Source organism: Pygocentrus nattereri, chromosome 16, assembly GCF_015220715.1.
Source record: "Pygocentrus nattereri isolate fPygNat1 chromosome 16, fPygNat1.pri, whole genome shotgun sequence".
Taxonomy (NCBI): domain Eukaryota; kingdom Metazoa; phylum Chordata; class Actinopteri; order Characiformes; family Serrasalmidae; genus Pygocentrus; species Pygocentrus nattereri.
Window position 1 is genome coordinate 38,327,030 of NC_051226.1, and position 24,000 is coordinate 38,351,029.

General features: G+C 42.5%; 1 protein-coding gene across 1 annotated transcript; it reads left to right on the plus strand.

Annotated features, from left to right (window-relative positions):
* Positions 1-551: 551 nt before the first annotated feature.
* On the plus strand, positions 552-23,174 carry LOC108416631. The gene is made up of 5 exons (XM_037546265.1): positions 552-1,072; positions 5,212-5,351; positions 10,775-11,198; positions 11,563-11,766; positions 22,525-23,174. The coding sequence occupies exons 1-5, from the start codon at positions 650-652 to the stop codon at positions 22,639-22,641; spliced, it is 1,308 nt and encodes a 435-aa protein (XP_037402162.1). The 5' UTR covers positions 552-649; the 3' UTR covers positions 22,642-23,174.
* Positions 23,175-24,000: the final 826 nt, after the last annotated feature.

Consider the following 24,000-nt stretch of genomic DNA (forward strand, 5'->3'; position numbering starts at 1 on the left):
TTTTTCTATAGTGTAAAGATTTCTTGCTTTCTATTTCTAATGTTTATATTGTTAACTTCTCATCAATCCCATGTAGAGCATAAACCAGTAGCTCATGTGCAGTACTTCATGTGAACTGTAGGCGAAATATCCTTACAGTGTAAAAGTTTGAGCTTTTTATGTATTTATAAATGTTTATATTGTTTTTTATATTTTGTGAAGGATAGAGTTTATATTTTTATCTTATTTTTTTACTTTATTTATAATATATATCGTTTATATAGTAATAAGGAACAAACTGGAAAAGCCTTGTTCAGCAAGTAATCTTATTTTATCTGTCCTGAGTTTTGGAACCAAGATGATTGTGTCAGTTCCTGACACTTCAAATGGGAATGACAGTGAACTCTGAAATTTCTGGAATCTCTAGGAATTGCACTAGTTAATAACTTGTTTGCATGATCACCAAATGTCATATCAAACTCTGCATCCACAAGCATCACCAGCAGTGTCTGTCTGTGATGATGACGACACAGCTTCCTGTTTTTCTCTTGTAGAAACGTGACCTTACCATATTGTCGCAGAGCAGTCTGTATCAGGCTTAAAGCTGATCTCAGCACTGCAGGACCCGTTTAGATTCCATGTTGGCAGTTTTGTGCTATATTCCTTAAAAATGGTATTATCAAGACTTATTGTACTATTGCAAGACCACCCATGGCGTAGCTTTGGGATGGTCAACCTTGTTCTTGTTGTTTTAGAAAAATTCGTTGAGCAAGACTTCGTGTGCCCTTTTGGATGTAAATTTGCTACCGCATTTTTTGTTTTTTACTTGATGATACCTCTGATTCTTGCCATTGCCTTTGGCGTTTACTTGTGGAAGTCCAACATCTGGTCTGATTCTGGAACTCCACAGCATCAGAATTGTTCCAAATGCAGTTATACATGCTGCGCGAAATTTCTGACCTGTACAGTTCCACTTGTTGTTTGGCTGGTCTTGTTCTTTGGTGATGGCAGATATTTGGCCTGTGTAAACACATTGTGCCAGTGGAACTCAACAACGACTTCCAGGGAGAAGTTTACAATTTATGTATCTAAGGTAAGCTAAATTTCCTAGATTTCCTTCGGGATCAATAAAGTATCTATCTATCTATCTATCTATCTATCTATCTATCTATCTATCTATCTATCTATCTATCTATCTATCTATCTATCTATCTATCTATCTATCTAAGCTACTTTTACTTAAAAGAGAAGTCAATTGATTTTTCAAATTTTCTCCATAAATCATTGAAAGGCATATATTCTAATGGCTTATAAGCCCCCCAAAAAACTCATATTAGACCACTAAATAAAAGGCATTAGTTACGTTAACAACTTATGTAGCCTAATTACATTTTTGGCAGCAATAACATCATCATTTTATAATTAAAGGGACATTGCAGTTAATAACTTCTCATTTTGAAACATTTGTTACCTAACTAACATGAAATGATGAGGCAAACTAACAAACAAACAAACAGCAAAAATAGCATTTGGAATGTTTTTTGTTATATTTTTTGATCAGCTACATTATATTACATGCATATATGTGAAATTTGTCATCTAAAATCATTAATAGATTAATAGAACACTGAGAAGTTGGGCAAAAATATTTTCAAAGGAAACATGATTGGTTTAGTATCCACCTCAGTACTTCAGCACTGAAGAAAGCTTTTATTCATGTCTGGGTGGAGAACCTTCCCTGCTTACAGTATTCAGTCACAAAAAGTGCAAAAGTACAACCCCATTTTCACAAAGTTGGGACACTGTGCAAAATATAAATAAAAACACAATGCAATGATTTGCAAATCAAACCTGATTAAACCCTATATTTAATTGAAAACAGTACAAAGATAACATTAAATGTTAAAAGTGAAAAATATTTGCTCATTTTCAAATTAGATGCCAACACATTCCAAAAAGTTGGGACAGGGGAACAAAACATTGGTAAAGCTGTGTAATGCTAAAAAAACACCAGTTGGTTGTTTGGCAACAGGTCAGTAACATGATTGGGTATAAAGAGCATCTCAGAGAGGCGGAGTCTTTCAGAAGTAAAGAGGAGGAGGGGTCACCACTCTGTGAAGGACTGCACCATCAAATAGAGCAACAACTCAAGAAGAACGTTCCTCAATGTAAAACAGTAAAGAGCTTCTGCTTTCCATCGTCTACGGTGCAGAATATCATTAAAGACTCAGAGAATCTGGAGAAATCTCTGTCTGTGAGGGACGAGGCTGAACACCAGTATCTGCTGGCCGTGATCTTTGGGCCCTCAGGCAGCACTGCATTAAAAACAGACATGATTCTGTAGTGGAAATCACTGCATGGGCTCAGAAACACTTCTGAAAACCACTGTCTGTGAACACAGTTCATCACTGCATCCACAAACGCTGTTAAACTCTAAAACACAAAGAAGAACCCAAATATAAACAGGATCCAGAAACGCTGCCACCTTCTCTGGGCCCGAGCTCATTTAAAATGGACTGAGGGGAAGTGGAAAAGTGTCCTGTCGTCTGACGGATCAACATTAGAAATTCTTTTAGGAAATCATGGACACTGCGTGCTCCGGCTAAAGACCACTCAGCTTGTTATCAGTGCTCAGTTCTAAAGCCAGTATTCATGATGGTTTAGGGGGGCATTAGTGCTCATGGCCTGGGTGACGTGCTCATCTGTGAAGGTGCCATTAAAGCTGAATGATATAAACATGTTTTATCAACATCTGCTGCCGTCCAGACGATGTCTTTTTCAAGGAAGGCCTTGATTATTTCAGCAAGACGACGTCAAACCACATTCTGCGTGTATTACAGCAACACTGCTCCATATAAAAGGAGTCCAGGGCTAAACTGACCAGCCTACAGTCCAGACTGGTCACCACTGAAAACATTTGTTATTATGAAATGAAAAATACGACAAAGGAGACCTCAAATTGTTGAGCAGCTGAAATCCTGTATGAATCAAGAATGGCAAACATTTCACTTTCAGAGCTACAGCAGCATCTCCTCAGTTCCCAAACACTTAGAGTGCTGTTAAAGAAGAGGTGATGAAGCACAGCGGTAAACAGACCCCGTCCCAACTTTACTGGAACATGGTATTGGCATCAAATTCAGAATGGGCAGATTTTCAAAAAGCAATGAAATTTCTGTTTCAACATTTGATTTGTTGTCTTTGAAGTATTTTCCTTTAAAAATATGGTTTATGTGATTTGCAGATCATTCCATCCTATTTTAATTTACATTCCACACAGCGTCCCAACTTTTTTGGAAATGCAGTTGTATTAATTTCCAGTCAAACTGTGCCTTATGTACAGTATTTTTATATTATTGTTAAAAAAAAAAAAAATAATAATAATAATAATAATAATATCTAGTGCACCAGTGATTTTTCAGGAGATATTTCTGAGTAGATTAGATTTAACACAATCCACTTGCATAAGGAAACATCAAAAGAAAAATAAATGAGAAAAAACATTAATTTCCAAAATTAGGGTAACAAAGTATCAGAGAAACAGATGGACTACAGTCTGTAAGTGTAGAGCTACAAAATGAGACTATGTGGTCAGTGAAGCTGATAAAATGGACAAATGTACATTCAAGGAGGCATACATAATGAAGTGACTACTCATGTACACTGCTCAAAAAAATAAAGGGAACACTTAAACAACACAATATAACTCCAAGTAAATGAAACTTCTGTGAAATCAAACTGTCTACTTAGGAAGCAACACTGACAATCAGTTTCACAGCTGTTGTGCAAATGGAACAGACAACAGGTGGAAATTACTGGCAATTAGCAAGACACACTCAATAAAGGAGTGGTTCTGCAGGTGGGACCACAGACCACTTCTCAGTACCTCTCTGCTTTCTGGCTGATGTTTTGGTCACTTTTGAATGTTGATGGTGCTTTCACACTCGTGGTAGCAGGAGACGGACTCTACAACCCACACAAGTGGCTCAGGTAGAGCAGGAGGCTGTAGGAGGGCAACAACCCAGCAGCAGGACCGCTACCTCCGCCTTTGTGCAAGGAGGAACAGGAGGAGCACTGCCAGAGCCCTGCAAAATGACCTCCAGCAGGCCACAGATGTGCATGTGTCTGCACAAACGGTTAGAAACCGACTCCATGAGGATGGTATGAGGGCCCGACGTCCACAGATGGGGGTTGTGCTCACAGCCCAACACCGTGCAGGACCCTTGGCATTTGCCAAAGAACACCAGGATTGGCAAATTCGCCACTGGCACCCTGTGATCTTCACAGATGAAAGCAGGTTCACACTGAGCACATGTGACAGACGTGACAGAGTCTGGAGACGCCATGGAGAGCGATCTGCTGCCTGCAACATCCTTCAGCATGACCGGTTTGGCAGTGGGTCAGTAATGGTGTGAGGTGGCATTTCTTTGGAGGGCCTCCATGTGCTCGCCAGAGGTAGCCTGACTGCCATTAGGTACCGAGATGAGATCCTCAGACCCCTTGTAAGACCATATGCTGGTGCAGTTGGCCCTGGGTTCCTCCTAATGCAGGACAGTGCTAGACCTCATGTGGCTGGAGTGTGTCAGCAGTTCCTGCAAGATGAAGGCATTGAAGCTATGGACCGGCCCGCCCGTTCCCCAGACCTGAATCCGATTGAGCACATCTGGGACATCATGTCTCGCTCCATCCACCAACGCCACATTGCACCACAGACTGTCCAGGAGTTGGCGGATGCTTTAGTCCAGGTCTGGGAGGAGATCCCTCAGGAGACCATCCTCCACCTCATCAGGAGCTGCCCAGGCGTTGTAAGGAGGTCATACAGGCACGTGGAGGCCACACACAACACTGAGCCTCATTTTGACTTGTTTTAAGGACATCACATCAAAGTTGGATCAGCCTGTCGTGTGTTTTTCCACTTTAATTTTGTGTGTGACTCCAAATCCACGAGTGTGAAAGCACCACCAACATTCAAAAGTGACCAAAACATCAGCCAGAAAGCAGAAAGGTACTGAGAAGTGGTCTGTGGTCCCCACCTGCAGAACCACTCCTTGAGTGTGTCTTGCTAATTGCCAATAATTTCCACCTGTTGTCTGTTCCATTTGCACAACAGCTGTGAAATTGATTGTCAATCAGTGTTGCTTCCTAAGTGGACAGTTTGATTTACTTGGTGTTATATTGTGTTGTTTAAGCAGTGTGTATGGACATACTGACAGTACTGTGCTGTCTTTTTTCCAGATTACAGCTTTGGGTGTCATTGCCTTCATCCTGATTGTAGCAGTGATTGATCGTTGCTGTGGCAGATGCTGTGCCAGATGCTGTGTTGAATCCTGTTGTGAATGCTGTGGTGAATTCTTTGAAGAATGTATAGCCAGCAGGTCTGTTGTTCCTCGTGGTCATTTATTTGTAGTCACTATAGCTATAACAGCAAGATAGAAGTTCAATATATTATTAATAAATTGATGAGACAATAAACAGATACAAATTTAGATGACTAACTGAGACTGCCAAGCCAAATTCAATTTAAATTCTATTAAATTCAACTTGGACCAAACAAGATCATTTAGTTGTTGATACATCCAAGAATGTAACAGTATGTTTTATTTATGATGGCTCTTTTTTCACAGGTGTGAGCAGAGTCTTTCTCAACTGTTCTTTTGTCACATTTGTCTTCTTTTGTTTATTCAGTTAAACACAATCAATCAATTTTGTTTTATTATAACCTATAAATTCCAATACCAAATACTATATCTGAGGTCATTATGGACTTTTCATTGAAGCAGGTTTTTACAGCATCTTTATTATTTATTCAGGCATTTATCTCACACATTCTCCACCAATATCTTGTTTTTCCTTAAATGTGTTCTTGAGAAAAAGTCTACATCAGACTCATGTTGTGGTCTTAAAGAGCATACTGTACTCAACTTTGTGCTCAAGTGTGTGTAGATTCTGTTCTTACTTATGTACAAATATGAAAATATTGCTGACTGTCAGAACCTGTGAAACACTGCATAAATGGGTTTTAGATAGAAGAAATGCATCCTTATGAACGGTTGATGAATGAGGCCCACTATTATTATCATCAAGCATCATGAAGTTCAAGGTTCTGACTCCCAATGGCCATATGGATAGTGCTCCTTCAGAATATCCTGATTCTGTTTGGGTCTTCAGGCTTTTCATGGCTGGTTCATGATACCTCCTATTGTCTCCATCCATCTTATAGCTTGTCCACATCTTTTACCTTCAGCTCTTCCAAAAGGACATGAAGTGCCCTAAGTAAGAGTTTGGTTATCTGGGGTTGGAGCGAGGGGTGAGACTTTATTTGGTTTGTTTCCTGAGGTTCTCTCTAAAGTCTCTAAAGTAGTGGAGCTCAGTGTGTAGATATGCTGAGTAAACTGGGAGTATCAGGGTTTAGATTAGTAACAATGCTTAGTGTGTTATTTGCATTTTCGTTGGTGTTACTGGTGTAATCAGTTGAATACAACCCCTGGTATTAAACTTGTATTATGGGATGCCTTGTCATCATCAAACATCCTTTCAGCTGATGGAATAAGAAACGTGTCCAAAATTTCAATGTAGACTTTGGCATTTATTGAATGCCCTTTTACAACCTTCCCATCTTGTTTGTACTTGGTCCAGATTTTAGACACAGCCGACTGGGAACAATCAACATCTTTTGCAACATTCTGTGATGATTTACCTTCTTGAAGAAGTTTTATAAATCTCTCCTTTGTTTCTACTGACATCTCTTGTGTTGCAGCTGTGATTCATGTCTATCCACTTAGTGCAACAGCTCTCCAAGGTGTGAGCACTCGGTTTTAACTGAAGACTAACTAGCAGATTTAATCAGGTGTTTGTTTTAGAACTGCAAATTACAGAGTGATTCCATAATATTTCTCAGAATTTTGTGATTCCATATTTTTTTTCCTCTTGTTGGTCTAAAAACACAAGTGTGACTGATTACAACAATTATATTTCTTTCCTGTTTTTATTGGTTTCTTAAGTCTCTGTGATGAACTTTTTTCCACAAAATTAAACAATTGGAAGAATTTTTGCCAGGGGTTGTATTCAGTCAAGAAAAATTAACCTAAGTCAGTGTTTCTACCAAATGACATTATGTTTTTGACATAATTTGAAAATGCATGTTGTGTAAATTTCATGAAGGATGGACCAAAGTAAATGGCCAAAAATGACTTGGAAAATAATCTGGTTCCACTGACTTACATTGAAAGTAATATACGTTTTTTCCTTCTCCTGTAAAGTGACCATTTTTGAGATACGAGGTTTTGTTCCGACAGCAGTGATAAAAACATCTATTAAAAAATACAGAAATATATACATTACATATACAGTATATCCCATCCATCCATCCATCCATTATCTTCCGCTTGTCCGGGGTTCGGGTCGCGGGGGCAGCATCCTAAGCAATGAAGCCCAGACCTCCCTTTCCCCAGCCACTTCCACCAGCTCTCCAAGGGGGATTCCGAGGCGCTCCCAGGCCAGCTGGGCGATATAGTCGCGCCAGCGTGTCCTGGGTCTTCCCCGGGGTCTCCTCCCAGGTGGACTCGCCTGTGACACCTCCCGAGGGAGGCGTCCAGGAGGCATCCTAACCAGATGCCCGAACCACCTCAGCTGGCTTCTCTCGACGTGAAGAAGCAGCGGCTCTACTCCGAGTCCTTCCCGGATGACTGAACTTCTCACCCTATCTCTAAGGGAGAGTCCAGACACCCTGCGGAGGAAACTCATTTCGGCCGCTTGTATTCGCGATCTTATTCTTTCGGTCATTACCCAAAGCTCATGACCATAGGTGAGGGTGGGAACGTAGATCGACCGGTAAATCGAGAGCCTTGCCTTATGGCTCAGCTCTTTCTTTACCACAACAGACCGGTAAAGAGCCCGCATCACTGCTGACCCAGCACCAATCCGCCTGTCAATCTCCCGCTCCCTTGTACCATCACTCGTGAACAAGACCCCGAGATACTTGAACTCCTCCACTTGAGGCAAGAGCCTATCCCCGACCCAGAGAGGGCTCTCCACCCTTTTCCGCCTGAGAACCATGGTCTCGGATTTAGAGGTACTGATTCTCATCCCAGCCGCTTCACACTCGGCTGCAAACCGATCCAGCGAAAGCTGAAGTTCGCGGCCTGATGTCCCCAATAGGACCACATCATCTGCAAACAGCAGTGATGTGACCCTGAGGTCACCAAACCGGACACCCTCCATCCCTTGACTGCGCCTAGAAATTCTATCCATAAAAATTATGAATAGAATCGGTGACAAAGGGCAGCCCTGACGGAGTCCAACTCTCACTGGGAACGAGTCTGACTTACTGCCGGCTATGCGAACCAAACTCCAGCTTTGTTTGTACAGGGCCTGAATGGCTCGTAACAAAGAGCCATGTACCCCGTACTCCCGAAGCACCTCCCACAGAATACCCCGGGGAACACAGTCGAATGCCTTCTCCAGATCCACAAAGCACATGTGGACTGGTTGGGCAAACTCCCATGAACCCTCCAGAATCCTGGAGAGGGTGAAGAGTTGGTCCAGTGTTCCACGACCAGGGCGGAAACCGCACTGTTCCTCCTGGATCCGAGGTTCGACTATAAGCCGGACTCTCTTCTCCAGTACCCCTGCATAGACCTTGCCAGGGAGGCTGAGGAGTGTGATTCCCCTGTAGTTGGAATACACCCTCCGGTCCCCTTTTTTAAAAAGAGGCACCACCACCCCAGTCTGCCAATCCAGTGGCACCGCCCCCGATGTCCACGCAATGTTGAAAAGACGTGTCAGCCAAGACAGCCCCACAACATCCAGAGCCTTGAGGAACTCAGGGCGGATCTCATCCACCCCTGGAGCCTTGCCACCAAGGAGCTTCTTAACTACCTTAGCGACTTCGGCCTCAGTAATGGACAAGCCTATTCCCATGTCCCCAGACTCAGCCTCCTCACTGGAGAACGTGTCGGTGGGATTGAGAAGGTCCTCAAAGTATTCCTTCCACCGCCCAATGACGTCTTCAGTCGAAGTCAGCAGCACACCATCTCCACTATATACAGTGCTAGTGGCACACTGCTTTCCCCTTCTGAGTCGCCTGACGGTTTGCCAGAATCTTTTCGGAGCCGACTTAAAGTCAGTTTCCAAGGCCTCACCAAACTCCTCCCATACACGGGTTTTTGCCTTGGCAACAACTGAAGCCGCAGATCGCTTGGCCTGTCGATACCTGCCAGCTGCCTCTGGTGTCCCACAGGTCAACCATGCCCGGTAGGACTCCTTCTTCAGCTTGACGGCATCTCTCACCTGGGGTGTCCACCACCGGGTTCGAGGATTACCGCCCCGACAGGCACCAACTACCTTACGGCCACAGCTACAGTCAGCCGCTTCAGCAATGGAGGAACGGAACATGGCCCATTCTGAGTCAATGTCCCCCACCTCCCCCGATATCTGGTCAAAGTTCTGACAGAGGTGTGAGTTGAAGATCAATCTGACAGGTTCTTCTGCTAGACGTTCCCAGCAAACCCTCACTATGCGTTTGGGCTTGCCTGGTCTGACCGGCATCTTCCCCCACCACCTGATCCAACTCACCACCAGGTGGTGATCAGTTGACAGCTCAGCTCCTCTCTTTACCCGAGTGTCCAAAACACATGGCCGCAAGTCCGATGACACGACTACAAAGTCAATCATTGAACTGCGGCCTAGGGTGTCCTGGTGCCATGTGCACTTATGGACATCCTTGTGTTCAAACATGGTGTTCGTGATGGACAAACTGTGGTTTGCGCAGAAGTCCAAAAACTGAACACCACTCGGGTTCAGATCAGAGAGGCCATTCCTCCCAATCACACCCCTCCAGGTCTCACTGTCATTGCCCACGTGAGCGTTGAAGTCCCCCAGTAGGACAATAGAGTCTCCAGGAGGAGCACTTTCAAGCACCCTTCCCAAGGACTCTAAGAAGGCTGGGTACTCTGAACTGCTGTTCGGTGCATAAGCACAGACAACAGTCAGGACCCGTTCCCCAACCCGAAGGCGTAGGGAAGCTACCCTCTCGTCCACCGGAGAAAACCCCAACATACAGGCACCGAGTCGAGGGGCTATGAGAAAGCCCACACCTGCCCGCCGCCTCTCACCATGGGCAACTCCAGAAAAGAATAAAGTCCAGCCCCTCTCAAGGAGATTGGACCCAGAGCCCAAGCTGTGTGTTGAGGTGAGCCCGACTATATCTAGCCGGTATCTCTCAACCTCGCGCACCAACTCAGGCTCCTTCCCCGCCAGTGAGGTAACGTTCCAAGTTCCAAAAGCCAGTTTCAGCAACCGAGGATCAGAACGCCAAGGCCCACGCCTTCGGACACTGCCCGATCCACAACGCACCGAACCCCTACTACTGCCCCTCCCATTGGTGGTGGGTCGATGGGAGGGGGGACTCATGTAACTCCTTCGGGCTGGGCCCGGCCGGGCACCATGAGTAAATGCCCGGCCACCAGACGCTCGCTGGCGAGCCCCTCCCCCAGGCCTGGCTCCAGGGTGGGGCCCCGGTAACCCTGTTCCGGGCAGGGTACACAAGTCCTGTTTTTCTGTCTTCATAGGGGTTATTATGTATCACACTTTGTCTGACCTGTCACCTAGGACCAGTTTGCCATGGGAGACCCTACCAGGAGCTTTTGCTCCAGACAACATAGCTCCTAAGATCATTCAAGCATGCAAACCCCTCCACCACGATAAGGTGGTGATCCAAGGAGAGGATATACAGTATATTTAAATTTAAATATGAAATTAGGCAAAACTTCATTAATTTTTAATTTTTTTGTCTCCCCAGGACAGAAGCATCTTCAGTGTACAGAGTACGCTGTGCGGTAAAGCGCACTGTGCAGCGCGCGAGTACATATGTCATTTCCGGAGACTCTGTAAGAGTCACGGAGAGCGAAGATGTGGCTCTGTGTTCCGTCTCTGATGGTACTACAGTTTATCTGATTACTCTTAAAGGGGATCAGATCTCTAAGCTACAGGAGGGAGAGACTTACATTATAGAAAACGCCACAGTGAAGGAGGACCATCCAGTCCCTGAAATGATCCTGGGAAATGAAACAGAAGTGCTCCGGATGGCTCCACTGCAGCTGGATGAGAAATTAATTTGTAAAGTGAAAGAGAGCATCAATCCTTCTTCAGAGAGAGCAGCTCTGAATGATCCAGGACTGTACGTGAAAAAGGGCTACATAACCCTGACAGGAAAAGTTGTTTCAGTAAGTATTATGATGTTTCCTGGTTCATCAGTTTGTTCATGTTCCTCAAGGTCGGTTCACTCTTGGTTTACTACCTTAAAAAGAGGGAAAAATGGGAAGTCAAAGTGATCCAGATACAGAGAGGCCTGAATCTGGATTCTCTCTCAAACTCTTAGAGATGTTCCGGAGCCCTTAAAACGTGTTTATTTTTTTATTATTTATAAAATAATGCAGATGTGATGATGGTAGGGATGCGCAGAATGTTAATAAAATTAAATTAATAATTAAATAATCATTAGTATTATTCAATCTTTGAGGAGTGTCACTCTTTCCCTGGCACTCTATTGGTAGTTATTATTGTCCTCACTCTGTTTTTCCTCTTTAGCTGAGCGCTCCCCGGCTGATTCAGGGAGACATCCCTGTGAGAGATATTGTGATTGAGGAGGCTGGTGTCAGGGTGACAGTGTTACTCCAGAAGGAGGCAACAACTGAGCCACTTATGGCAGGCCAGGAGATCAAGATCACTCACGTCAAAGTGGGCAACACACAGGAAAAGAAGTTAAACTCCTCTGACTACACAGTTATTTCTGTGAGTATTATCAGCTTTTCTTTCTCTCCATCAGTACCTTCCAAATCCCGACTTCAACTTTCCTGTTCAGCAGATCCTCCTCTTGTTGGCTTGAACTGTACACCTGAACCACTTAAATCGTCATTTAACAGTTTTTTTGTTCATTTATTTCACACACACAGTGTGTTGCTCTTAATATTTGGCTCATAACACGTACGGCCAATTCAAATTAAATCACACTTGATGAAAATAAACTAAAATCAATATATTACATAAACCACATCCACAACAAGTGATATTTTGGGCTTTAATAAAAGAATCAGCTGCATATTTTTATTTGTATGCTGTCTTTTGGACCCCAAAAAAGGCAGATTTTAAACATAACGATCCAACAAGAACACATACCTTCATCCCTGAATGAGTGTAAAATCAAGTGCTTTTTACCACAGAAGAGAAGTTTAACTTGCACCAATAATATTTTTTGTTTTTTCATAATAATTAGTGAAGACTTTTTTTTTCCAATAATTCCTCTTGTTTAGTTGTATACACTTCCACCCATTAGTACCCCAAGGCATCTTTTAGGCTTCACTGGCTGGCATCACACTGAGCGATGGGTGGCAGGAAGGGTCATCCTACCCATCCAGAGAGAGCGAGAGCATCACATGACAGTGTCAACACTTAGAAAGCTGCACCACTCACTTTAAACTTTCATAAGAGTTCATTGCTCACTGCTGTGCGCTGTCTCCCTTCAGCTGAGCCATGTGATATGCAGTATCTGACTAAGTCGTGGTAACTCTCATCCATTAGTGACAGCTGAGGCCTTTTTGGTTTTAATGTTATAGGCTATATTTCTACTGAGGTAAATCCAGTGGGCAGGTGAAAGAAGCTGTGCCCTCTAGGTATTTAGTTTTGCTCCCTTGTCTAATCCTGTCTGCTTCTGTGCCAGAAGCTGGCTACCAAAGGTTTATACGTCAGGTTGTATGCAAATCTTTTATAAATGAAGCCAGTTATTCAGTGGGAATTTACTCACGTTCAAAGTAGCCTGTGGACCACTAGCAGCACAACAGCCCCAAAGGTTCAGTGATCACCAACTGACAGTGGCTATCAGGTGCTGATGTGTTTGAGGGGCCACAGCTAGTTTATATATATATATATATATATATATATATATATATATATAATCTTTAGATATATCTCACTGCTGTCAGAACAAAACCTCATATTTCCAAAATAGTAAGCTTACAGGAGAAGAAAAACCTACTTTACTTGTAGTGTAAGTCAATGGAACCAGAGTTTTCTCCAAGTCATTTTGGCTTGGTTCTTTCGGTCCCTTCATCATGAAATTTACACATGATGTAAAAAACTACAGGCCTTTTCAAATTACATCAAAGACTGGAAAACGTCAAAAATGCAGATATGAAGTTTTGTACATACATACCAAGAAAAATAAATGGGGAACACTAACACCTCCTAGATCTGAATGAATTAAATTCTCATTGAATACTTTGTTCTGTACAAAGTTGAATGTGCCGACAACAAAATCACAAAAATCAGTGGAAATCAAATTTATTAACCAGTGGAGGCCTGGATTTGGAATCACACACTAAATTAAAGTGGAAAAACACACGACAGGCTGATCCAACTTTGATGTAATGTCCTTAAAACAAGTCAAAATGTGGAGGCCACACACAATACTGAGCCTCGTGCCTGTATGACCTCCCTACAACGTCTGGGCATGTTCCTGATGAGGTGGAGGATGGTCTCCTGAGGGATCTCCTCCCAGACCTGGACTAAAGCATCCGCCAACTCCTGGACAGTCTGTGGTGCAACGTGGCATTGGTGAATGGAGAGAGACATGATGTCCCAGATGTGCTCAATCGGATTCAGGTCTGGGGAACGGGTGGGCCGGTCCATAGCTTCAATGCCTTCATCTTGCAGAAACTGCTGACACACTCCAGCCACATGAGGTCTAGCATTGTCCTGCATTAGGAGGAACCCAGGGCCAACTGCACCAGCATATGGTCTCACAAGGGGTCTGAGGATCTCATCTCGGTACCTAATCGCAGTCAGGCTACCGCTGGCGAGCACATGGAGGGCTGTGCGGCCCTCCAAAGAAATGCCACCCACACCATTACTGACCCACTGCCAAACCGGTCATGATGAAGGATGTTGCAGGCAGCAGATCGCTCTCCACGGCGTCTCCAGACTCTGTCACGTCTGTCACATGTGCTCCGTGTGAACCTGCTTTCATCTGTGAAGATCACAGGGCGCCAGTGGCGAATTTGCCAAGCCAATGCCAAGCGTCCTGCACGGTGTTGGGCTGTGAGCACAACCCCCATCTGTGGACGACGGGCCCTCATACCATCCTCATGGAGTCGGTTTCTAACCGTTTGTGCAGACACATGCACATTTGTGGCCTGCTGGAGGTCATTCTGCAGGGCTCTGGCAGCTCCTCCTGTTCCTCCTTGCACAAAGGCGGAGGTAACGGTCCTGCTGCTGGGTTGTTGCCCTCCTACAGCCTCCTCCTCTCGTGGTGTACTGGCCTGTCTCCTGGTAGTGCCTCCAGCCTCTGGACACTACGCTGACAGACACAGCAAACCTTCTTGCCACAGCTCGCATTGATGTGCCATCCTGGATGAGCTGCTCTACCTGAGCCACTTGTGTGGGTTGTAGAGTCCGTCTCCTGCTACCACGAGTGTGAAAGACCACCAACATTCAAAAGTGACCAAAACATCAGCCAGAAAGCAGAAAGGTACTGAGAAGTGGTCTGTGGTCCCCACCTGCAGAACCACTCCTTTATTGAGTGTGTCTTGCTAATCGCCAGTAATTTCCACCTGTTGTCTGTTCCATTTGAACAACAGCTGTGAAATCGATTGTCAGTGTTGCTTCCTAAGTAGACAGTTTGATTTCACAGAGGTTTGATTTACTTGGAGTTATATTGTGTTGTTTAAGTGTTCCCTTTGTTTTTTTGAGCAGTGTATACACACACACACACACACACACACCTATCTGTCTGTCTATCTATCTATCTATCTATCTATCTATCTATATGTATAACGGGGAGCGAGGAGGCGGATGCATGTGCTGAGATAAGCGAGATTTATTAGGGGCAAATCCAGGGTCGTGGTCAAAACAGTGCAGGTTCATATAGCCAACACGGACAGATCGGGGGACAGACAGAAAAACCAGAATCAACACAACAAACGGAGACCAAGACATCAAACACAGACCGGCAAACACAAGCACCAAACACAGGGCTCAAGTATACAGGGAAAATGAGGGACAGGTGAAAACAATCAGGGGCGGAGTTACAAAAACGAAGGGCAGGACTACAGAAAGGCTTTAGCAGAGCTCAGTAACACTGAGATTAATAACCGATCACATTGATTTATCAGTCTACTCAGGCTTTAGCAGAGCTCAGTAACACTGAGATTAATAACCGATCACATTGATTTATCAGTCTACTCAGGCTTTAGCAGAGCTCAGTAACACTGAGATTAATAACCGATCACATTGATTTATCAGTCTACTCAGGCTTTAGCAGAGCTCAGTAACACTGAGATTAATAACCGATCACATTGATTTATCAGTCTACTCAGGCTTTAGCAGAGCTCAGTAACACTGAGATTAATAACCGATCACATTGATTGATCAGTCTACACAGGCTTTAGCAGAGCTCAGTAACGCTGAGATTAATAACCGATCACATTGAATTATCAGTCTACTCAGGCTTTAGCAGAGCTCAGTAACGCTGAGATTAATAACCGATCACATTGATTTATCAGTCTACTCAGGCTTTAGCAGAGCTCAGTAACACTGAGATTAATAACCGATCACATTGATTGATCAGTCTACTCAGGCTTTAGCAGAGCTCAGTAACACTGAGATTAATAACCGATCACATTGATTTATCAGTCTACTCAGGCTTTAGCAGAGCTCAGTAACACTGAGATTAATAACCGATCACATTGATTGATCAGTCTACTCAGGCTTTAGCAGAGCTCAGTAACACTGAGATTAATAACCGATCACATTGATTGATCAGTCTACACAGGCTTTAGCAGAGCTCAGTAACGCTGAGATTAATAACTGATCACATTGAATTATCAGTCTACTCAGGCTTTAGCAGAGCTCAGTAACGCTGAGATTAATAACCGATCACATTGATTTATCAGTCTACTCAGGCTTTAGCAGAGCTCAGTAACGCTGAGATTAATAACTGATCACATTGATTTATCAGTCTACTCAGGCTTTAGCAGAGCTCAGTAACGCTGAGATTAATAACTGATCACATTGATTTATCAGTCTACTCAGGCTTTAGCAGAGCTCAGTAACGCTGAGATTAATAACCGATCACATTGATTTATCAGTCTACTCAGGCTTTAGCAGAGCTCAGTAACGCTGAGATTAATAACCGATCACATTGATTTATCAGTCTACTCAGGCTTTAGCAGAGCTCAGTAACACTGAGATTAATAACCGATCACATTGATTTATCAGTCTACTCAGGCTTTAGCAGAGCTCAGTAACGCTGAGATTAATAACCGATCACATTGATTTATCAGTCTACTCAGGCTTTAGCAGAGCTCAGTAATGCTGAGATTAATAACCGATCACATTGATTTATCAGTCTTCTCAGGCTTTAGCAGAGCTCAGTAACGCTGAGATTAATAACTGATCACATTGATTTATCAGTCTACTCAGGCTTTAGCAGAGCTCAGTAACGCTGAGATTAATAACCGATCACATTGATTTATCAGTCTACTCAGGCTTTAGCAGAGCTCAGTAACGCTGAGATTAATAACCGATCACATTGATTTATCAGTCTACTCAGGCTTTAGCAGAGCTCAGTAACGCTGAGATTAATAACCGATCACATTGATTTATCAGTCTACTCAGGCTTTAGCAGAGCTCAGTAACGCTGAGATTAATAACCGATCACATTGATTTCTCAGTCTACTCAGGCTTTAGCAGAGCTCAGTAACGCTGAGATTAATAACCGATCACATTGATTTCTCAGTCTACTCAGGCTTTAGCAGAGCTCAGTAACGCTGAGATTAATAACCGATCACATTGATTTATCAGTCTACTCAGGCTTTAGCAGAGCTCAGTAACGCTGAGATTAATAACCGATCACATTGATTTATCAGTCTACTCAGACTTTAGCAGAGCTCAGTAACGCTGAGATTAATAACTGATCGCATTGAAATATCAGTCTACTCAGGCTTTAGCAGAGCTCAGTAACACTGAGATTAATAACTGATCACATTGAATTATCAGTCTACTCAGGCTTTAGCAGAGCTCAGTAACGCTGAGATTAATAACCGATCACATTGATTTATCAGTCTACTCAGGCTTTAGCAGAGCTCAGTAACGCTGAGATTAATAACCGATCACATTGATTTATCAGTCTACTCAGGCTTTAGCAGAGCTCAGTAACGCTGAGATTAATAACCGATCACATTGAATTATCAGTCTACTCAGGCTTTAGCAGAGCTCAGTAACGCTGAGATTAATAACCGATCACATTGAATTATCAGTCTACTCAGGCTTTAGCAGAGCTCAGTAACGCTGAGATTAATAACCGATCACATTGATTTATCAGTCTACTCAGGCTTTAGCAGAGCTCAGTAACGCTGAGATTAATAACCGATCACATTGATTTATCAGTCTACTCAGGCTTTAGCAGAGCTCAGTAACGCTGAGATTAATAACCGATCACATTGATTTATCAGTCTACTCAGGCTTTAGCAGAGCTCAGTAACGCTGAGATTAATAACCGATCGCATTGATTTATCAGTCTACTCAGGCTTTAGCAGAGCTCAGTAACACTGAGATTAATAACCGATCGCATTGATTTATCAGTCTACTCAGACTTTAGCAGAGTTCAGTAACGCTGAGATTAATAACCGTTCACATTGATTTATCAGTCTACTCAGGCTTTAGCAGAGCTCAGTAACGCTGAGATTAATAACCGATCGCATTGATTTATCAGTCTACTCAGGCTTTAGCAGAGCTCAGTAACGCTGAGATTAATAACCGATCGCATTGATTTATCAGTCTACTCAGACTTTAGCAGAGCTCAGTAACGCTGAGATTAATAACCGATCGCATTGATTTATCAGTCTACTCAGGCTTTAGCAGAGCTCAGTAACGCTGAGATTAATATCCGATCGCATTGATTTATCAGTCTACTCAGGCTTTAGCAGAGCTCAGTAACGCTGAGATTAATAACCGATCGCATTGATTTATCAGTCTACTCAAGCTTTAGCAGAGCTCAGTAACGCTGAGATTAATAACCGATCGCATTGATTTATCAGTCTACTCAGGCTTTAGCAGAGCTCAGTAACGCTGAGATTAATAACCGATCGCATTGAAATATCAGTCTACTCAGGCTTTAGCAGAGCTCAGTAACGCTGAGATTAATAACCGATCGCATTGATTTATCAGTCTACTCAGGCTTTAGCAGAGCTCAGTAACGCTGAGATTAATAACCGATCACATTGATTTATCAGTCTACTCAGGCTTTAGCAGAGCTCAGTAACGCTGAGATTAATAACTGATCACATTGATTTATCAGTCTACTCAGGCTTTAGCAGAGCTCAGTAACGCTGAGATTAATAACTGATCACATTGAATTATCAGTCTACTCAGGCTTTAGCAGAGCTCAGTAACGCTGAGATTAATAACTGATCACATTGATTTATCAGTCTACTCAGACTTTAGCAGAGCTCAGTAACGCTGAGATTAATAACTGATCACATTGAATTATCAGTCTACTCAGGCTTTAGCAGAGCTCAGTAATGCTGAGATTAATAACTGATCACATTGAATTATCAGTCTACTCAGGCTTTAGCAGAGCTCAGTAACGCTGAGATTAATAACCGATCACATTGATTTATCAGTCTACTCAGGCTTTAGCAGAGCTCAGTAACGCTGAGATTAATAACCGATCACATTGATTTATCAGTCTACTCAGGCTTTAGCAGAGCTCAGTAACGCTGAGATTAATAACCGATCACATTGATTTATCAGTCTACTCAGGCTTTAGCAGAGTTCAGTAACGCTGAGATTAATAACCGATCACATTGATTTATCAGTCTACTCAGGCTTTAGCAGAGTTCAGTAACGCTGAGATTAATAACCGATCGCATTGATTTATCAGTCTACTCAGGCTTTAGCAGAGCTCAGTAACGCTGAGATTAATATCCGATCGCATTGATTTATCAGTCTACTCAGGCTTTAGCAGAGCTCAGTAACGCTGAGATTAATAACCGATCGCATTGATTTATCAGTCTACTCAGGCTTTAGCAGAGCTCAGTAACACTGAGATTAATAACCGATCACATTGAAATATCAGTCTACTCAGGCTTTAGCAGAGCTCAGTAACGCTGAGATTAATAACCGATCACATTGATTTATCAGTCTACTCAGGCTTTAGCAGAGCTCAGTAACGCTGAGATTAATAACTGATCACATTGATTTATCAGTCTACTCAGGCTTTAGCAGAGCTCAGTAACGCTGAGATTAATAACCGATCACATTGATTTATCAGTCTACTCAGACTTTAGCAGAGCTCAGTAACGCTGAGATTAATAACCGATCACATTGATTTATCAGTCTACTCAGGCTTTAGCAGAGCTCAGTAACACTGAGATTAATAACCGATCACATTGATTTATCAGTCTACTCAGGCTTTAGCAGAGCTCAGTAACACTGAGATTAATAACTGATCACATTGATTTATCAGTCTACTCAGGCTTTAGCAGAGCTCAGTAACGCTGAGATTAATAACTGATCACATTGAATTATCAGTCTACTCAGGCTTTAGCAGAGCTCAGTAACGCTGAGATTAATAACTGATCACATTGAATTATCAGTCTACTCAGGCTTTAGCAGAGCTCAGTAACGCTGAGATTAATAACCGATCACATTGATTTATCAGTCTACTCAGGCTTTAGCAGAGCTCAGTAACGCTGAGATTAATAACCGATCACATTGATTTATCAGTCTACTCAGGCTTTAGCAGAGCTCAGTAACGCTGAGATTAATAACCGATCACATTGATTTATCAGTCTACTCAGGCTTTAGCAGAGCTCAGTAACGCTGAGATTAATAACCGATCACATTGATTTATCAGTCTACTCAGGCTTTAGCAGAGTTCAGTAACGCTGAGATTAATAACCGATCACATTGATTTATCAGTCTACTCAGACTTTAGCAGAGCTCAGTAACGCTGAGATTAATAACCGATCGCATTGATTTATCAGTCTACTCAGACTTTAGCAGAGCTCAGTAACGCTGAGATTAATAACCGATCGCATTGATTTATCAGTCTAATCAGGCTTTAGCAGAGCTCAGTAACGCTGAGATTAATATCCGATCGCATTGATTTATCAGTCTACTCAGGCTTTAGCAGAGCTCAGTAACGCTGAGATTAATAACCGATCGCATTGATTTATCAGTCTACTCAGGCTTTAGCAGAGCTCAGTAACACTGAGATTAATAACTGATCACATTGAAATATCAGTCTACTCAGGCTTTAGCAGAGCTCAGTAACGCTGAGATTAATAACTGATCACATTGATTTATCAGTCTACTCAGGCTTTAGCAGAGCTCAGTAACGCTGAGATTAATAACTGATCACATTGATTTATCAGTCTACTCAGGCTTTAGCAGAGCTCAGTAACGCTGAGATTAATAACCGATCGCATTGATTTATCAGTCTAATCAGGCTTTAGCAGAGCTCAGTAACGCTGAGATTAATATCCGATCGCATTGATTTATCAGTCTACTCAGGCTTTAGCAGAGCTCAGTAACGCTGAGATTAATAACCGATCGCATTGATTTATCAGTCTACTCAGGCTTTAGCAGAGCTCAGTAACACTGAGATTAATAACCGATCGCATTGAAATATCAGTCTACTCAGGCTTTAGCAGAGCTCAGTAACGCTGAGATTAATAACCGATCACATTGATTTATCAGTCTACTCAGGCTTTAGCAGAGCTCAGTAACGCTGAGATTAATAACCGATCACATTGATTTATCAGTCTACTCAGGCTTTAGCAGAGCTCAGTAACGCTGAGATTAATAACCGATCACATTGATTTATCAGTCTACTCAGACTTTAGCAGAGCTCAGTAACGCTGAGATTAATAACCGATCACATTGATTTATCAGTCTACTCAGGCTTTAGCAGAGCTCAGTAACGCTGAGATTAATAACCGATCACATTGATTTATCAGTCTACTCAGGCTTTAGCAGAGCTCAGTAACGCTGAGATTAATAACTGATCACATTGATTTATCAGTCTACTCAGGCTTTAGCAGAGCTCAGTAACGCTGAGATTAATAACCGATCACATTGATTTATCAGTCTACTCAGGCTTTAGCAGAGCTCAGTAACACTGAGATTAATAACCGATCACATTGATTTATCAGTCTACTCAGGCTTTAGCAGAGCTCAGTAACACTGAGATTAATAACTGATCACATTGATTTATCAGTCTACTCAGGCTTTAGCAGAGCTCAGTAATGCTGAGATTAATAACTGATCACATTGAATTATCAGTCTACTCAGGCTTTAGCAGAGCTCAGTAACGCTGAGATTAATAACTGATCACATTGAATTATCAGTCTACTCAGGCTTTAGCAGAGCTCAGTAACGCTGAGATTAATAACTGATCACATTGATTTATCAGTCTACTCAGGCTTTAGCAGAGCTCAGTAACGCTGAGATTAATAACTGATCACATTGATTTATCAGTCTACTCAGACTTTAGCAGAGCTCAGTAACGCTGAGATTAATAACTGATCATCACATTGATTTATCAGTCTACTCAGGCTTTAGCAGAGCTCAGTAATGCTGAGATTAATAACTGATCACATTGAATTATCAGTCTACTCAGGCTTTAGCAGAGCTCAGTAACGCTGAGATTAATAACCGATCACATTGATTTATCAGTCTACTCAGGCTTTAGCAGAGCTCAGTAATGCTGAGATTAATAACCGATCACATTGAATTATCAGTCTACTCAGGCTTTAGCAGAGCTCAGTAACGCTGAGATTAATAACCGATCACATTGATTTATCAGTCTACTCAGGCTTTAGCAGAGCTCAGTAACGCTGAGATTAATAACTGATCACATTGATTTATCAGTCTACTCAGGCTTTAGCAGAGCTCAGTAACGCTGAGATTAATAACCGATCACATTGATTTATCAGTGTACTCAGACTTTAGCAGAGCTCAGTAACGCTGAGATTAATAACTGATCACATTGAATTATCAGTCTACTCAGGCTTTAGCAGAGCTCAGTAACGCTGAGATTAATAACCGATCACATTGATTTATCAGTCTACTCAGGCTTTAGCAGAGCTCAGTAACGCTGAGATTAATAACCGATCACATTGATTTATCAGTCTACTCAGGCTTTAGCAGAGCTCAGTAACTCCCACTGCCTGTAAGTTTTGTCTTAATTCTTATGGGGGCCACCCAGTGGCTCGGGCACGTACCCATAAAAGCCATGGGATAATCAGGGCTTCAGTTTTTACTGCAGGGCTGTTTGAGGGATGGAAGTTCAAAGGCATTCAGTTGTTTTTTGACCTTGTTGATCAGAGATTTCTCTGAATTCTCTCAATATTTTTTAATCTCACATTATGCACTGTAGAGGGTGAAATGCTTAAAAGCACTTAAAACCTACACAATTTGGGAGCATCTCCTCAGTGTTATATTCTCATTGTGATTAATGTTAACTGTGTCTTGTTTCTATTGCTTCTCCAGCGGAGTGCTCAGACCCCTGCCGAACCCAACCCGAACCCCGCTCCCAACCCCGATGCTCAGGACGATGAACGTGCTGGTTTCATGGATAATGCTATGCAGCTCAGAAACTTTCGTTAATGACTTTGGGATTATTTTAGCTTCTTTCACCCATTACTGTTAATGTTTTTGTTCTGTCCTGTCACTGATTCAATTCTCTCCACTGTTACTCATTCAATTTTCTATTCTGCTACTGATTCAGTTTTCTGTTCTGTTACTGATTCAGCGATTCAGTTAATTTCTCTGTCACTTATTTTAGTTCCCTGCATCACTGAATCAGTTTCCTCCTCCGTCAATGATTCAGTTCATTCCTCCATCACTGATTCAGTTTCCTGCTTTGTTACTGATTCAGTTCATTCCTATAGGACTATATAATGGATCATTTTTGAATGCAACTACTCGTGAAACCCATCTGCATAGTTTCGGGCCTTAGAGTAAACACTGGTGTTCATGTCTGCAGCTCTCATGTTGCTGAAAGTGATGTTTATAAGACTTTCTGGTTGATTCATGCCCAAACTTGGTGCTGTACACCATCATCTTCAGGGGCAGTCGTGGGCTGGAGGTTAGTGAACCAGCCCTGTGACCGGAAGGTCACCGGTTCGATCCCCTCAGCTGACAGTCTGTGACTGAAGTCACAGGGAGTGATGCTCCCTGGGTGCTGTGGATAGGGCTGTCCACCACTCCGGGCAAGTGTGCTCACTGCCCCCTAGTGTGTGGGTGTTTCACTGCATGGATGGGTTAAATGCAGAGCTATTATTTCACAGTGACAAATGGTTGTTAATTCTATTCCATCATCTCTGCTTCATAGCTTTCAACAGCCCAACAACAGAGGCTCTCTTTGTTCAAGTTCATGTTTAGTCATGTTCATCCACATGACTGTCAGGTTTGCAAGGTTTATTGTCCCTCCTCATAGATCTACATGATCTGGCCCTCACTGTAACCTCCTCATTCACAACGTTTGAAACCACATGTACGTATAAAACATTAATACATTAAACATAAGTACAATTTCCAGTCAGGTGAGCTCGCTAGGTCAGTTAAGTTCGCTTCCTATGGTAAAGAAAGTTATATAGATGTACTTTAATGATCTTGTATTTTTTTTCCTTCTTTGTATTTCTATATTTTTTTACTTTCTATTTTGTAATCTTTTACATATTCTTTTATTTCTTTGGTTTAGCTAAGAAAATGTCCCTGGTGTTGTAAAAATGCCTTTTTCATTACTTTAATTTTCAAATACTTTGAGAAATCAAATATACAGCTTAACACATTTGTAACAGATCAGTAAAGGCTTTATGTTTGAACTTTTCATAGCATGTTTTATTATGTCTGCTGAAGACGTCTCCGGATTTCTGAGGCGACAAACTTAAATATTTCCTGAAAAGAAACTCGTTATTAAACCCTGCAGCCGGCTCAGCACTTTAATCCCACACAGCGCCTTTA

What these genes read in the sequence shown, in the direction of transcription:
- LOC108416631 (XM_037546265.1), top strand. Translation starts at nt 650, where the DNA reads ATGGTATTATCAAGACTTATTGTACTATTGCAAGACCACCCATGGCGT. An exon ending in GAAGAATGTATAGCCAGCAG is followed by an intron (nt 5,352 to 10,774) that starts GTCTGTTGTTCC and finishes TTGTCTCCCCAG; the next exon opens with GACAGAAGCATCTTCAGTGT. An exon ending in CTGACTACACAGTTATTTCT is followed by an intron (nt 11,767 to 22,524) that starts GTGAGTATTATC and finishes TTGCTTCTCCAG; the next exon opens with CGGAGTGCTCAGACCCCTGC.